The sequence below is a fragment of the Diorhabda carinulata genome, chromosome 3 (genome assembly GCF_026250575.1).
Source record: "Diorhabda carinulata isolate Delta chromosome 3, icDioCari1.1, whole genome shotgun sequence".
Taxonomy (NCBI): domain Eukaryota; kingdom Metazoa; phylum Arthropoda; class Insecta; order Coleoptera; family Chrysomelidae; genus Diorhabda; species Diorhabda carinulata.
The window spans coordinates 17,366,289-17,379,540 of NC_079462.1; the positions used below are offsets into that span (position 1 = coordinate 17,366,289).

The 13,252-nt window shown below is 33.4% G+C and overlaps 1 protein-coding gene across 1 annotated transcript; it reads right to left on the reverse strand.

The window, feature by feature from the left end:
• Nucleotides 1–290: 290 nt before the first annotated feature.
• On the reverse strand, nucleotides 291–11,589 carry LOC130891568 (endoglucanase-like). Its single transcript, XM_057796392.1, has 4 exons — nucleotides 11,397–11,589; nucleotides 3,347–3,547; nucleotides 2,190–2,429; nucleotides 291–612 (listed from the first exon to the last, which is right to left on the reverse strand). The coding sequence occupies exons 1-4, from the start codon at nucleotides 11,431–11,433 to the stop codon at nucleotides 374–376; spliced, it is 717 nt and encodes a 238-aa protein (XP_057652375.1). The 5' UTR covers nucleotides 11,434–11,589; the 3' UTR covers nucleotides 291–373.
• Between the last annotated feature and the right edge of the window lie 1,663 nt (nucleotides 11,590–13,252).

The following is a 13,252-nucleotide window of genomic DNA, read 5'->3' on the forward strand; positions in this document are numbered from 1 at the left end:
AAAGCGTGCCGACACGACGTCAGGGTCGCAAATATCAGGTTTTATACGATCTTGTTGCATCTAGGACAGAGATGAGAGAGGAGGTCAACGAAAAAAAATATTAGAAGCAGGTAGAGAAGATTTAGAAAGAATAAGAATAGAGAACTGGCGTGAAGTAACCATGAACAAAAATAAAAGGAATAGAGCGACTTCAAGCATTAAGCTTATAAGGCTTGTTGAGCTCTTTTATTTATATACAATTGTCCAAGAACATCTAGAATTATTATTTTAGTGTATTAAATTTGAGTTCATAAGCAATAAATAACGTATATTCAGTTTAACATTTATTTTTACAAGCAATGGTTACTAGATTAATTTATTAAGCCTTTCCAACTCAAAGTTGGCATCCACTTATATCAATGAGCTCTTTAGGACATTTGACTTGGTAAAAAGTAACGTTGGGATTAGAGACACCTTCCATGAATTCAAAGCGCCATCTGCATCCACCTTGTAAGACATCGGGCAATTCATCGCACTCTTCAATTGAACTGACACCTCCATATGGCTCACCCCAGCCGGTTTCGGGTGCGTTCCATTGTGCCATACATCCTTGAGGATAGATTCCTACTCCACCTGATAAGAAAATAAAAATAAAAATAAATGAGTACTTTGTCGTCAATCAACATTAGGTAGTATCGAAGTAATCCGACGTTTTTTGGACAATGTTTTAAAGCGGTAGAGATGCGAAATCAAAAAAGCAAATATTTTGTATTATTTTAGTAGAAACAGTGAAGAAAATTAATGAAATTCGCTTTTTTAGAAAACGTGTTCTGATTAATTTTTCACTGTCGTAATTTGTAACCCATTTAGGTGCCAGTTTTAGAACAATTTTAACGAAGAAGAACAACCACCACCCGAACCAACAACCCCCAACATGTCCTTGAAAGATATTTTGATTTTTCTTATATACAGGATGTCTCTGGACTTGATGCAATAATTCGAGAATGGGTAGATGACGTGAAAATAATGCTGTGACTTAAAAACAATCGTTTCTGAGTTATAAGCTTTTAAAGTTGCGAAATCAGAACCATTTTTTTTCAATTATACATCCGAAAATTACGAATTTCTAATGGATGATTACGTATGTCCATGTAGTGTGTTTGTCGTTATAAATAACTCTACAGCACCACCTGAAGGAAGGGGCAAAATTTTTCAATCGATTTTCAACAAATGTTCTCTTTGTTATTTATTGGAAATACTTGCAATTTATCGTATCAACGACAACTATTCATAGGATTCTCCAAGCGCAACTTCTTTACCACTTTCACATCCAGGAAGTAGATGCCAAGTTCTAAGAAATATTCTTCCTAGACTCTAGAAATGTGTAGAAGTGCAAATTACCCGAACGTTTATAATAGTTTTTTTTTGGTTTTTACTTGATAAGGCTAACCAACTAAATTTTTCTACATTTCAATTTTTTCCTCCTGTAAGTATTTTCAATAAATAATAATAATTTATGATAATTTTCTTCAGAATGTCTGTTTACGGCGAACTGTTATATACAATGATCTAAAAATTTACATATCTCTTAAACCATTAATTTTATCAACTACCTTTCTGTTAAAAAATCGATTGAAAATTTCATTATTGCTAACTTTAGATTATATAGGTTGTCCCTGTAAAAGTTTGCGGATTTTGAACCATTAAAAATTCACAATGTTGAAGTGAATAATTCAAAAAATACACTTAAAGTTCTGATTTCAAAGGCCTATAACTGAGAAACTAGGGGTCAAAAGAGATTTTTTTTATGTCACAGCAATATTTTCACGTCATCTACTTACTCCCGAATTTTTTGCTGTATTTCCCCATGATTTTCTCGTTAAATAATTATTTTCCTTAATATTGTGGTCCCAAACCTAAAAATATCACAAGAACAATATTTTGGTAATAGTATTGAACCTACAGCGCTAATTCTGATCTCAAATTAAAACAAGTTCAACGTACCCTAAAGATTTTTTATAATAACGCAAAAACGGTCCGAACATTTCACAAAGACGTCGGAACTACCATTCGTTGATACATTACCAAGCAGTTAAAGTTTTCAAAAAATGACATTTTTGGCTTCCTAGAAACCTCTTTCAAATTTAGATCTCTTTTAAACTATGAGAAATACTGTAGCTACAGTGTGTAAATATTTCTTAGAAACTTACCTCCAGGTATATCTAAATCGAATTGGTTTACAGACAACGTTTCTCCAGAATTAGTTACTTGAACCAAGAACTGCTTGCCTTTAAGTTGACCTTCAAAACTGAGCAATACACAAGCGCAACACATGCTATAATCCAAACCTCCAGTAAACGAAGCTGCAGCAAATCCATACGATAAGGTAGAGTTAACAAGAAAAGGTTGATTGTTATTACAGGTGAAAGCAGTGCCTCCTTCTCCACAACCTACAAAATTAGAAAAGGAGCTAATTATTGGCTTGGATATAGATCATTGGCCTCTTTCCTCTCTCTCTCTCTCTTGCTCTCTCTCTCTCTCTCTCTAATTATTATTTTTTTTTTCAACCTCCGATCGCTCCGTACAGACGCTACGTGGGCAGAAAAAAGCGCTAGAGATCTCGCACGACACACATCAGTCGTCAGTCGGCGTTGTGCTATAGCCACGTGAACATGTCCGTCATTATTGATGGTCTTCCCGTTAAGTGTGAATTGCGAAGTGTGATTCGTTTTCTACAGGCTGGAGGCGATAATGCTGCAGAAATCCATCGGAGATTGAGTCGTGGGTATGAGGAAAACTTCATGAGTGATGGTGTTGTGCCTGAATATTGTCGAAAGTTTAAATATGGCCGTAACGATGAATTACTGCTTTGTCTATGGAATTTCTTGAAGTTTCCAGATCTGTTTTGTACTCTATTGATAATGAACGGTTTGGCTACATTCGGGGCAACTTTCTTTGAAGAGGGTATTGAAAAGCCATCAAACTTTTGGTAAGTAAATTATTGTTTTTTATGTACTTGTATTTTATTTATAGCCTATCAAAAGTTGAAAAAAAACCTCAGTCCCTTTAAACACTGGAAGAAGCTTCGTTCGCTAGTAGATACTTACTAGGATTCAAGTTTTCTACAAATTTTACATTAGAAAGATACATCCATTTCTTACATTACAAATATGTAAAATTAGTTCAGTTTTTTTAAATTTAATTGAACAAAAAATATGTTTTAAGACAACCGTTATTAGATTTATTTATCGTTAATATAAAATTTTATATAAAAATGAATAAAATGTATGTACCTAAGTATAATTCTTGGTTAACATTAAATTAAATGCATATTTTGTATAACTGTATCTAAAAACTGTCTACTGACCTGAATAATCTGTTATGGGTGCTATTGTTTCCCCATCTTTCAGACATGAATTTACTGGTTTTTGATCAGGGGTATCTATATTATCTACCCATGAACAAGAAGCTTTACAACAATCCCAATACCTAGTAGTAATTCCGTTACCACTCACCCCTCCATCAACTGGAATGATATCTGGAGACTGTTCACCTCTCGTTGTTGACACTACAAAATAATATAGAATTAGACACTCGTATTGAATTTTGAATTTCCTCATGAAGACATTTCATGAAGTGGATCATTAATAAACACATTCTGTTTCAATATGTCCAAACTTTTTGCAAAAAATATCAACTGCATAAAAAGTTGTTAGGAGTTATGGCTACGATGTTATCAAGCGACACCTGCAAATCTGCAATATAATCAAAAAATGTTTATCAACTTTGTACTATAAAATAACTCTGTATTGTATTAAATTCGTTTTTTTATTTAATAAATCGAATTAAATTGTTTTTAAAAACGTTATTTCATCTATCTATAATATAAAAATGAATCGCAAAATGTGTTGGTAAGCGCATAACTCAACAACGCCTGGACCAATTTGGCCAAATCTTTTTTTAAAATGTTCGTTGAAGTTCAAGGATGGTTTTTACGGCGAGAAAAATTAGAATTATTGCTGGAAAAACCCTAAAAATAGCTCTTTTCTTTTTCCCATACAAATGATTTGTAACTAAAACGTAGTCAATTTGAGCACTCACTGTTGTCTAAGCAATGTAGGTGTGTTCCTAACGTCAAAAATCATATCTATCAAAACAATGTGTGTGTGTGCGTTGGAGCACAGAATACATAGTTGGAGGAGTTTAATGTCGCGTTCCGAAACTCGCGTTTCTTTTGTATTAGTTTCGGCACGCGAGATAAAATGCAGCAGTTTCCACGTCATTACATCAGTCAAACAAAAATCGCGTTAGCAACAGTGTTTTATTATTTTTTTGACTTATATCAAATTAAAAAAAAAAAAAAGTTGTCTGTTACCTAATCTACTGAGTTTGCTTTTGTCAACTGATACACGAAACAAATTCGTATATCGTGTTTTTTGCAGAGTGTTTAGTTAGTTAGTGTTTGATTAGTTCGTGATTAGTGAAAAAATAATGTATATTTGATATGCCTCCTATAAGACGAAGCAATTTAGGTAGAAGAACCAGAAATGCTACAAACCAAGCTAATTACCGATCTAATCGTACTGCACAAGAACGTGACGACGGAAATGAACGTAAAAGAATTTGGATATCACAAACGCGTGAAGCGCGAGCGCGACATTCAACTAATAATCGCGCAAGTTTGAATCGAGCTGCTTTCAGTTACGATGTGTCAATTGACTACAGTAACTACCAATGTGTTGTTATTGGTTCTATGAACTCGGTTTGCTCACACTGTAAGGCATTAAAATACAAAAACGAAGCCAATGGATTGTGTTGCGCAAATGGTAAAGTGAAATTGATACCATTGGATCCACCACCAGAACCATTGTACTCATTGGTTTCAGGAATAGAAACAGATTCTATACACTTTTTGACACATATCCAACAATATAACAATTGCTTTCAAATGACTTCATTTGGGGCAACAAATGTAGTTCGGGAAAATTTTATGCCAACTTTCAAGGTATGTATTAAAATTATGTATCATAATTATTTTAGCGAACAAAATTTTCTGTCACTAAAGTTAAGATGTGTCACTTATCTTCAATTTCTTAATCATTACGAAATATATCACTTAGTCATCATATTATATGGTGATTCAGTTTCAGTGACACTTTTATTATATTTTATATATTTGATAGATATTAGTTAAAACTAAATATATATTTTTAAGATCAAATATTATTTAAGTTTGGTCACTGACAATCCATTAATTTATACCACACCATAATATTTTTCTTATTTACAGATACAAGGGCAAATATATCACAGAGCAGGTTCACTGTTACCAGTGTCAGATAGCGACAACAAATTCCTGCAAATTTATTTTATGGGCAATTCACCACAAGAAATTGATCTGCGTTGTGCACATAACAATTTAGTAAAGAGGTCTATTATAGAACAATTACAAACTTTATTTCATCAACACAATCAATTGATTATATTGTTTAAAACTGCCCTGGATCTGATGCCATCCGATAATCACAAAATTGTGATCAGAGCTGATAAAACACCTGCAGGTCAACATACAAGACGTTTTAATGCACCAACTATTGATGAAGTTGCTATCGTTGTAGTTGGAGAAAACTTGGAATCCCGTGATATTGTTTTACATCGTCGGAATGATCAATTACAACGTATAAAGGAAACACACCGCTCATATGATGCACTGCAATATCCCATTATATTTTGGCAAGGTGAAGATGGCTACGATTTCTCAACAAAAATGATAAATCCCATTACAGGTAACTAAAATATTAGTTTAGCTATGGCGATAATATTTCAGTCATTATATTATGTATTTTAATTTTATATTTGAATGTTATTAAAACAAAATCTATTTACAGGTTCTGAAACCAACAAAAAAGTCAGTTCAATGAACTATTATTCATACCGCCTAATGATTCGGGAAAATGAAGATAATCACATATTGAAATGTCGGCGATTATATCACAAATATGTTGTTGACATGTATGTTAAAATTGAAACGGAGAGATTAACATTCATCAGGTTGAATCAAACCAAACTCCGATCTGAAGAGTATATTCACCTTCGAGATGCGATTAATACTGATGGAAATGCACAGAATGTCGGTCGGATGACTATTCTTCCAGCAACATACATCGGAAGCCCTCGGCATATGCACGAATATGCTCAAGATGCCATGTCGTATGTTCGTCATTATGGTACAGCAGATTTGTTCATCACATTTACATGCAATCCGCAATGGATAGAAATCAAGCAGGAGTTATTCTCTGGGCAATCACCCATTGATCGTCATGATATTACAGCCAGAGTCTTTAGACAAAAGTTGAAATCATTAATGGATTGCATCGTAAAACATAATGTGTTTGGTGAGACACGCTGCTGGATGTATTCTGTGGAGTGGCAGAAACGAGGATTGCCACATGCACACATTTTGGTTTGGTTGGTTGAAAAGATAAGGCCAAATGAAGTTGATGCAGTGATATCAGCTGAAATCCCTGATGTACAAGTAGATCCTGGATTACATGAGGTAGTTATCAAACACATGATACATGGTCCCTGTGGAACTCTTAATCAAAATTCACCGTGTATGATGGATGGTAAATGTTCAAAACGATATCCACGGACATTAATATCGGAAACAATTACTGGTAATGACGGTTATCCATTGTATCGTCGCAGATCGACAGCAGACAATGGAAAATCAACAATTGTCAAATTAAATCAACAAGATATTGAAATAGATAATCGTTGGATTGTTCCATATTCACCCATTTTATCAAAGACATTCAAAGCACACATCAACGTTGAATCTTGCCATTCAGTGAAATCAATTAAATACATTTGCAAATATGTAACCAAAGGGAGTGATATGGCTGTGATTGGAATTGGTGCAGAGAATTCCAATGATGAAGTTACCCAATATCAAATGGGCCGCTGTGTCAGTAGTAATGAAGCAGTTTGGCGAATATTTTCTTTTCCTATTCATGAGAGACACCCTTCTGTTGTTCACTTAGCTGTGCATTTAGAAAATGGACAAAGAGTGTATTTTACAACACAGAACGCAGTACAAAGAGCTGCTCAGCCACCATCTACTACATTAACCAGTTTTTTTGAGACATGCCAAAACGATGATTTCGCATAAACATTGCTATATTCTGAAATGCCAAAATATTATACCTGGAATCAATCCTCAAGGAGATTTATACGACGGAAACAAGGAAAACCAGTTCCAGGATATACAGATGTATATTCCACCGATGCGATTGGCCGGATTTATTCAGTACATCCAAGCAATGATGAATGTTTTTATTTACGACTGCTATTAGTCAATGTACGTGGCGCAACATCATTCCAACAGTTACGAACTGTTGATGGTGAATTGTGTGGATCCTACAGAGAAGCCTGTCAACGTTTGCAATTACTTGAAAATGACGCTCATTGGGATCAAACTCTCAATGATGCTGTAATATCATCACACGCTCATCAAATACGAACATTGTTTTCTATAATCATATCTACATGCTTCCCATCAAACCCAATTGATTTGTGGATCAAGTACAAAGATTATATGTGTGATGATATTTTGTATCAAATACGGAATAGAATGGGAAATCCAAATATACAAATCAGTGAAGAAATTTACAATGAAGCATTGATTTCAATTGAGGACATGTGCTTGATAATGTCAAACAAACTATTAATTCAATTAGGCCTGACCGCGCCCAATCGTCCAATGCATGACGCTTTTAACCAAGAGTTGCATCGAGAAAGACTGTATGATCTCAACGCTTTGAAAGAATTAATTCAAACAAATCTTCCACTGTTAAATGAACAACAGAAGTATGTATTTGAAACTCTTATGAAAGTAACAAATGATGAAACTGGAGGGATTTACTTCTTAGATGCACCTGGTGGTACAGGAAAAACTTTTTTGATTTCATTAATATTAGCAACAATTCGCTCACAAAATAAAATGGCACTTGCACTCGCTTCGTCGGGAATCGCAGCAACTTTGCTTGAAGGTGGTCGAACAGCCCATTCAGCACTAAAATTGCCATTAAATATGCAAAGCAATAAAACTCCAACCTGTAACGTTTCGAAGAACTCTGCAATGGCAAAGGTTTTGCAGCAATGTAAATTGATTGTTTGGGATGAATGCACGATGGCACATAAAAAATCTTTGGAGGCTTTAGACAGAACCTTAAAAGATCTACGGAGCAATAATAACCGATTTGGTGGTGCAATGATTTTATTAGCAGGAGATTTTCGTCAAACATTGCCAGTGATTCCACGATCAACGCCAGCTGATGAACTCAATGCATGTCTAAAGTCCTCCAATTTGTGGAAACATGTCAAAGTACTTCATTTAAGCAAGAATATGCGTGTCGAGTTGCAAAATGACCAATCTGGAAACATATTCTCTAAACAACTCATTGACATTGGTAATGGCAAATTACCTATAGACATGTTGACTGGCTGCATTAACTTTCCTCAAAGTTTTTGTCAGTTAACTCAATCAAAAGATGAACTTATTCAGAAGGTGTTTCCAGATGTTTCTCAAAAGTACAGAAACCATGATTGGTTGAGCGAACGAGCTATACTGGCTGCAAAAAACATAGATGTAAATGAATTAAATTTCAAAATTCAAGAACAAATTACAGGCGAATTGAGGATATATAAATCAGTTGATTCGGCTACTAATCAAGATGATGTAGTCAACTATCCACCGGAATTTTTAAACTCGCTGGATTTGCCAGGATTGCCACCTCACAATCTTCAATTAAAGGTCGGATCGGTGGTTATAATGTTGCGAAATATCAACCAACCGCGTCTTTGCAACTGTACACGGTTAGCGATAAAAAAATTATTAAACAATGTGATAGAAGCAACTATACTCAAAGGAAAGTATAAAGGAGAAGATGTTCGCATCCCAATGATTCCGACTGATGTGCCATTTGAGTTTAAACGACTACAGTTTCCAGTGCGGCTTGCTTTTGCTATGACTGTAAACAAGTCCCAGGGGCAATCATTAAGTGTTTGTGGTATTAATCTAGAAAACCCATGTTTCTTACATGGTCAATTGTATGTTGCCTGTTCCCGTGTTGGAAAACCATCAGATTTGTTTATCTATGCGCCAGGTAATCAAACAAAAAACATCGTATACCACAAAGCACTACAATGATAATAATAATAATTATTTATGATTCACATGATTAACAATAAAGCGATTACTTACTTTTAAATCCTTATATATGTTTTATTTAATTATTTTTTATTCACAACGCCCTATCACCAGGGTGACGGTTCTGTTCAGGAGAATTTTTTAAAATACGTAGGCACAAAAACTGCCACATTACAAATCTTTTTGACAGGACGAAGTCTGTCGGGTCAGCTAGTATTTATATAAGAAATATAAAAGTGGCGCAGTCATGAGGATCCGCGCAAGTTGTAACTCAAAGAAATGTCCATTTGGGCTGAAACTTCTCGGTAGTTTTAAAGTGTCAAATTATGCCTTTTTAATGAATAATTCAAATATTAACGATATTTTGGAAATTTCAAGTAACTCTCTTAATACAATTAGTTTAGACAAATCAAATATATATAAACACAAAATGCCTAACAACACGACACCCCCAATTAACTGGAACCTCTTTAAACCGAAAGTTAGCAATATTAAACATTTCAATGGTGATTGTGTTTGTTTTGTGTTTCGAGATGTGGAAATTAGATCAAATATATCAAACACATAATGATCCAGAATTAAATTCTCATGTTTTTGAATGCACACGAGAGAAGTTAGAAGGAACAGCAGAATTTTTGATAGGTAGTCGAACAGAAACAGTTGATATAAATTAAAACGAACCTTGCTACAGTGTTTCTTAGATAGGCGATATCTAGACTTTCTTGTACAAGAATTAACTAGAAGTGAACCTTTTAAAGGTGAACATTTAATTGATGTTGGTAGTAGGTTACAATTAAGTATTTAGAAGTATATCGGTTACGATATAAATATGAACCAAATTCCTTCTCAAAGAACAACATCCCACACGCTGTCACATTACAGAATAATCGTACAAGAATTAAGTAAGTCACAAAAAATAAAATTTTAGTTATACCGGAAAAACCATAACAAATATTTTCAAAATGCAGAAGAAATCGATACATTTCAGTTAGATCTCCAATCTTAATCAAAATCCCCTATTTCAGCGAAATATGGACCAATAGAAATAGATACGTGAACAAATTTCCAGAGTAGAAAACCATTTATATTACCCAAAATTCAAATAATGACTCCTTCAAGAAATAATCAAGCGCCAAATATTAAGAGAATTGACTTTGACGAACTTCGAGAAATCAAGCATATTCCCAAACTACTAGAACCAGTTACCCAAATTCAGGAGAGCCCCTTTAACAATCATCGCTATAATTGTTGTATGTATTCTCATTTTCTGTCTGGTAAAATACAAAATACAGTTACTGAAAATATTCAAGAAAAGACAGAAGAAAAATTAAGAAAATCCAATTGAGGAACAACCACTCCGTATTTCTCGAAACTTAAACACGGGAGGAGTTATATCTATATATTATTATAAATTATAGAAAAAGAGGAAAATAACTGTTACATATATTTAATTACTAGCTGACTCGGCAAACGTTGTTCTGCCTTATAAATTATATCTTCGAAATATTTTTCTACTTCAATAAAAATAACTAAGTTACTATAAGTGTTGTATTATTTAGGTTAATATTCTTTATTAAAATAACGAATATATTTTTACTATTAATTGTGCGAGAATATGCCACATATAGTTGTCCAAAAACCACTTTAAAATCAGCTTAATATTCGACGTCAGGCGCGTTTCTCTTCGTTCTAATTATCTCTGTTAATTTTGTTGCAAAGCTATTTGCAAAAAATATCAAGTACAATATGTACAGGTACGATAATGGCAATTGTTAGTTGAGAGTAAAAACTGACTTTTCAGTTATTAATAAATAATTATTGCACTGAAATTTAATGATAAATGATCAAGAAACAAAAAAAAACATAAGACAATGGGTTTAAGAGGGATAGGGGCCCACATCCGATACTTTGAATGGTTAAAGAAGGATAGAGGAAGAAATCAGTTTTACTAGTATCTTAACAAGGTATAAATGCACATAATAGTTGTTATTCGCGTTTTCTTGATTACAATTCAGAAACAATTCCAAAAGGAATACATCAAATAGTTCTGTAGGTAAAGAAATATTCAAATTAATATATTATTGTGTTATATAAGTTAAGGTGATGGTTATATGTCTGTTATCGTACTAATTGGAGTAAATTAAAGATACCTGCATGACAAAACCTAATACATAATAGGATTAAAATTATTAATAACTATACTTACATAATGCAAACAATATTAGAAATGTTCTTGCAGTCATGGTTATTATCGGCTTACGTAATAATCTAATAAAATACTTGTTTATATACTAAAAACACTTGAATACTTATCTTCAATAGATATTTGAATTTCATTTTGGACTTTCTTTAGATTGTAGTATTAATACAAACTTATCTGAAAAAGGTAAATTGTGAGTGGTACGTTTTCGATATATTTGATCCGATGTTTACACTCATTTTAAATAATGATAAAACACTCTTGAACAATGAGAGATTCAAAGTTCGCTAAAATTGTTATTATAGCATGTAATTTCCAAATTAACTTGACGAATAATTTAATAATTTAATTTAATATCTATATATCAAAATCCATGAAATATAAGCTGGCGTTTTTTCAATATAACATAAAATCTCCAATTTTATGTAAAATAGTTACGATTATTATTTTCTATTATTCATTTGGTGTAAATTTGTAACTAAATAAAATTGTTTTTTAAAAAATCAAAAATGACTTCGTTGATATAACACTAGCGCAGTCAGTAGGATTCCTAAATATATTTAGAACACGGATTGCCTAACTGAGGGTGTTGGTTGGATGGTTCAAGGAATATTCAAGTTCCAGCTTTATTTCCATTTGAAGCAAACACCCTTTGGCACCAGGAACACGCAAATTGCTAACCAGGTGTAGCTCACGAACAAGGATTTCAGCTGTCAAGGAAGGAATGAAAATATTCTCGTTTAATTTTATTATCATTATCTATTCATATAAATTATAAATATAATGTCTGAAACACGTAGTAGAGTGAAGCTCCAATTACTGAAGCTAATCAGGTGACATATTTTTGGCCTTACAGATTATCTGAAATATTTCCTATTAATCCGGAATATGACGGTAATGGAATGTTCCTAAATACTTTTATAAATGCTTGTAAAACAGCTCATAAAATGGCCGACCACGACCAAAGGTAGTTTTAACTCTTCACATAAAAATAAACTCAAAGGACGAGCCGCTAAACTCACGTGATACTTCAAATTAGGAAGATATTAACCACACACTTTGGAGATTCTCGCGGCTTAAATTCCTTAATTCCTGATTTCATGGAAATAAAGATTAAATGTGGAAGTAAGAAAAAAACAATTTTCAAGTACATAAACATGATGGGACGTTAATAGAAGTAGAGGAAGTAGACAATTTCATGTATCTGGGTGAACTACTAGGTAATAAATGCCAAGAAGAAAAGGAAATCAAACTAAGAATTGCCAAAAGTAACAGCTGTGACTTAGAATAATATTAAGATAGAAAGAGATATCCAGATCTATGAAAGTTTTAATTTATAAGACAATGTTGAGACAATGTGGCTAGGGCACTTAGAACGAATAGACGAAGACAGACTCTTGAAATTAGTTACATGGAAGTTACCAGAGGACAAGAGGAAAAGAGATAGACCAAAAAAACGGTCGAAGAAGACCCTAGAGAGACAAACATCCAGAGCTGAAGAGAAAAAGCAAAGGAACGAAAGAAGTGGAGAGAAATTACAAGGCTATGGACCTAAATGTTCTGCATATAAGCCTATATGTAATTCCTGACTTCAAGAACCTCAAAGAATGAAACCACCGCCTTTAAGTTGTGTTTCTAGATTACAAACTCTAGAAGAAAAAATGTCACTAGCCCTAAATACGTTATTCAATGGTCTAGATCCAAAAATTTGTCAAATTGTTAGGGCTAGTAACCCCCTGAATATTCTTTCCGCTATTTCACGAATAAAAAGAGAACTTCAATTAAATTACCATTAAAGCCACAAACTAATCGTGGTTCAAATAATTTACCTATTCTTGGAATTAGTGAAAACCTCAAAATGG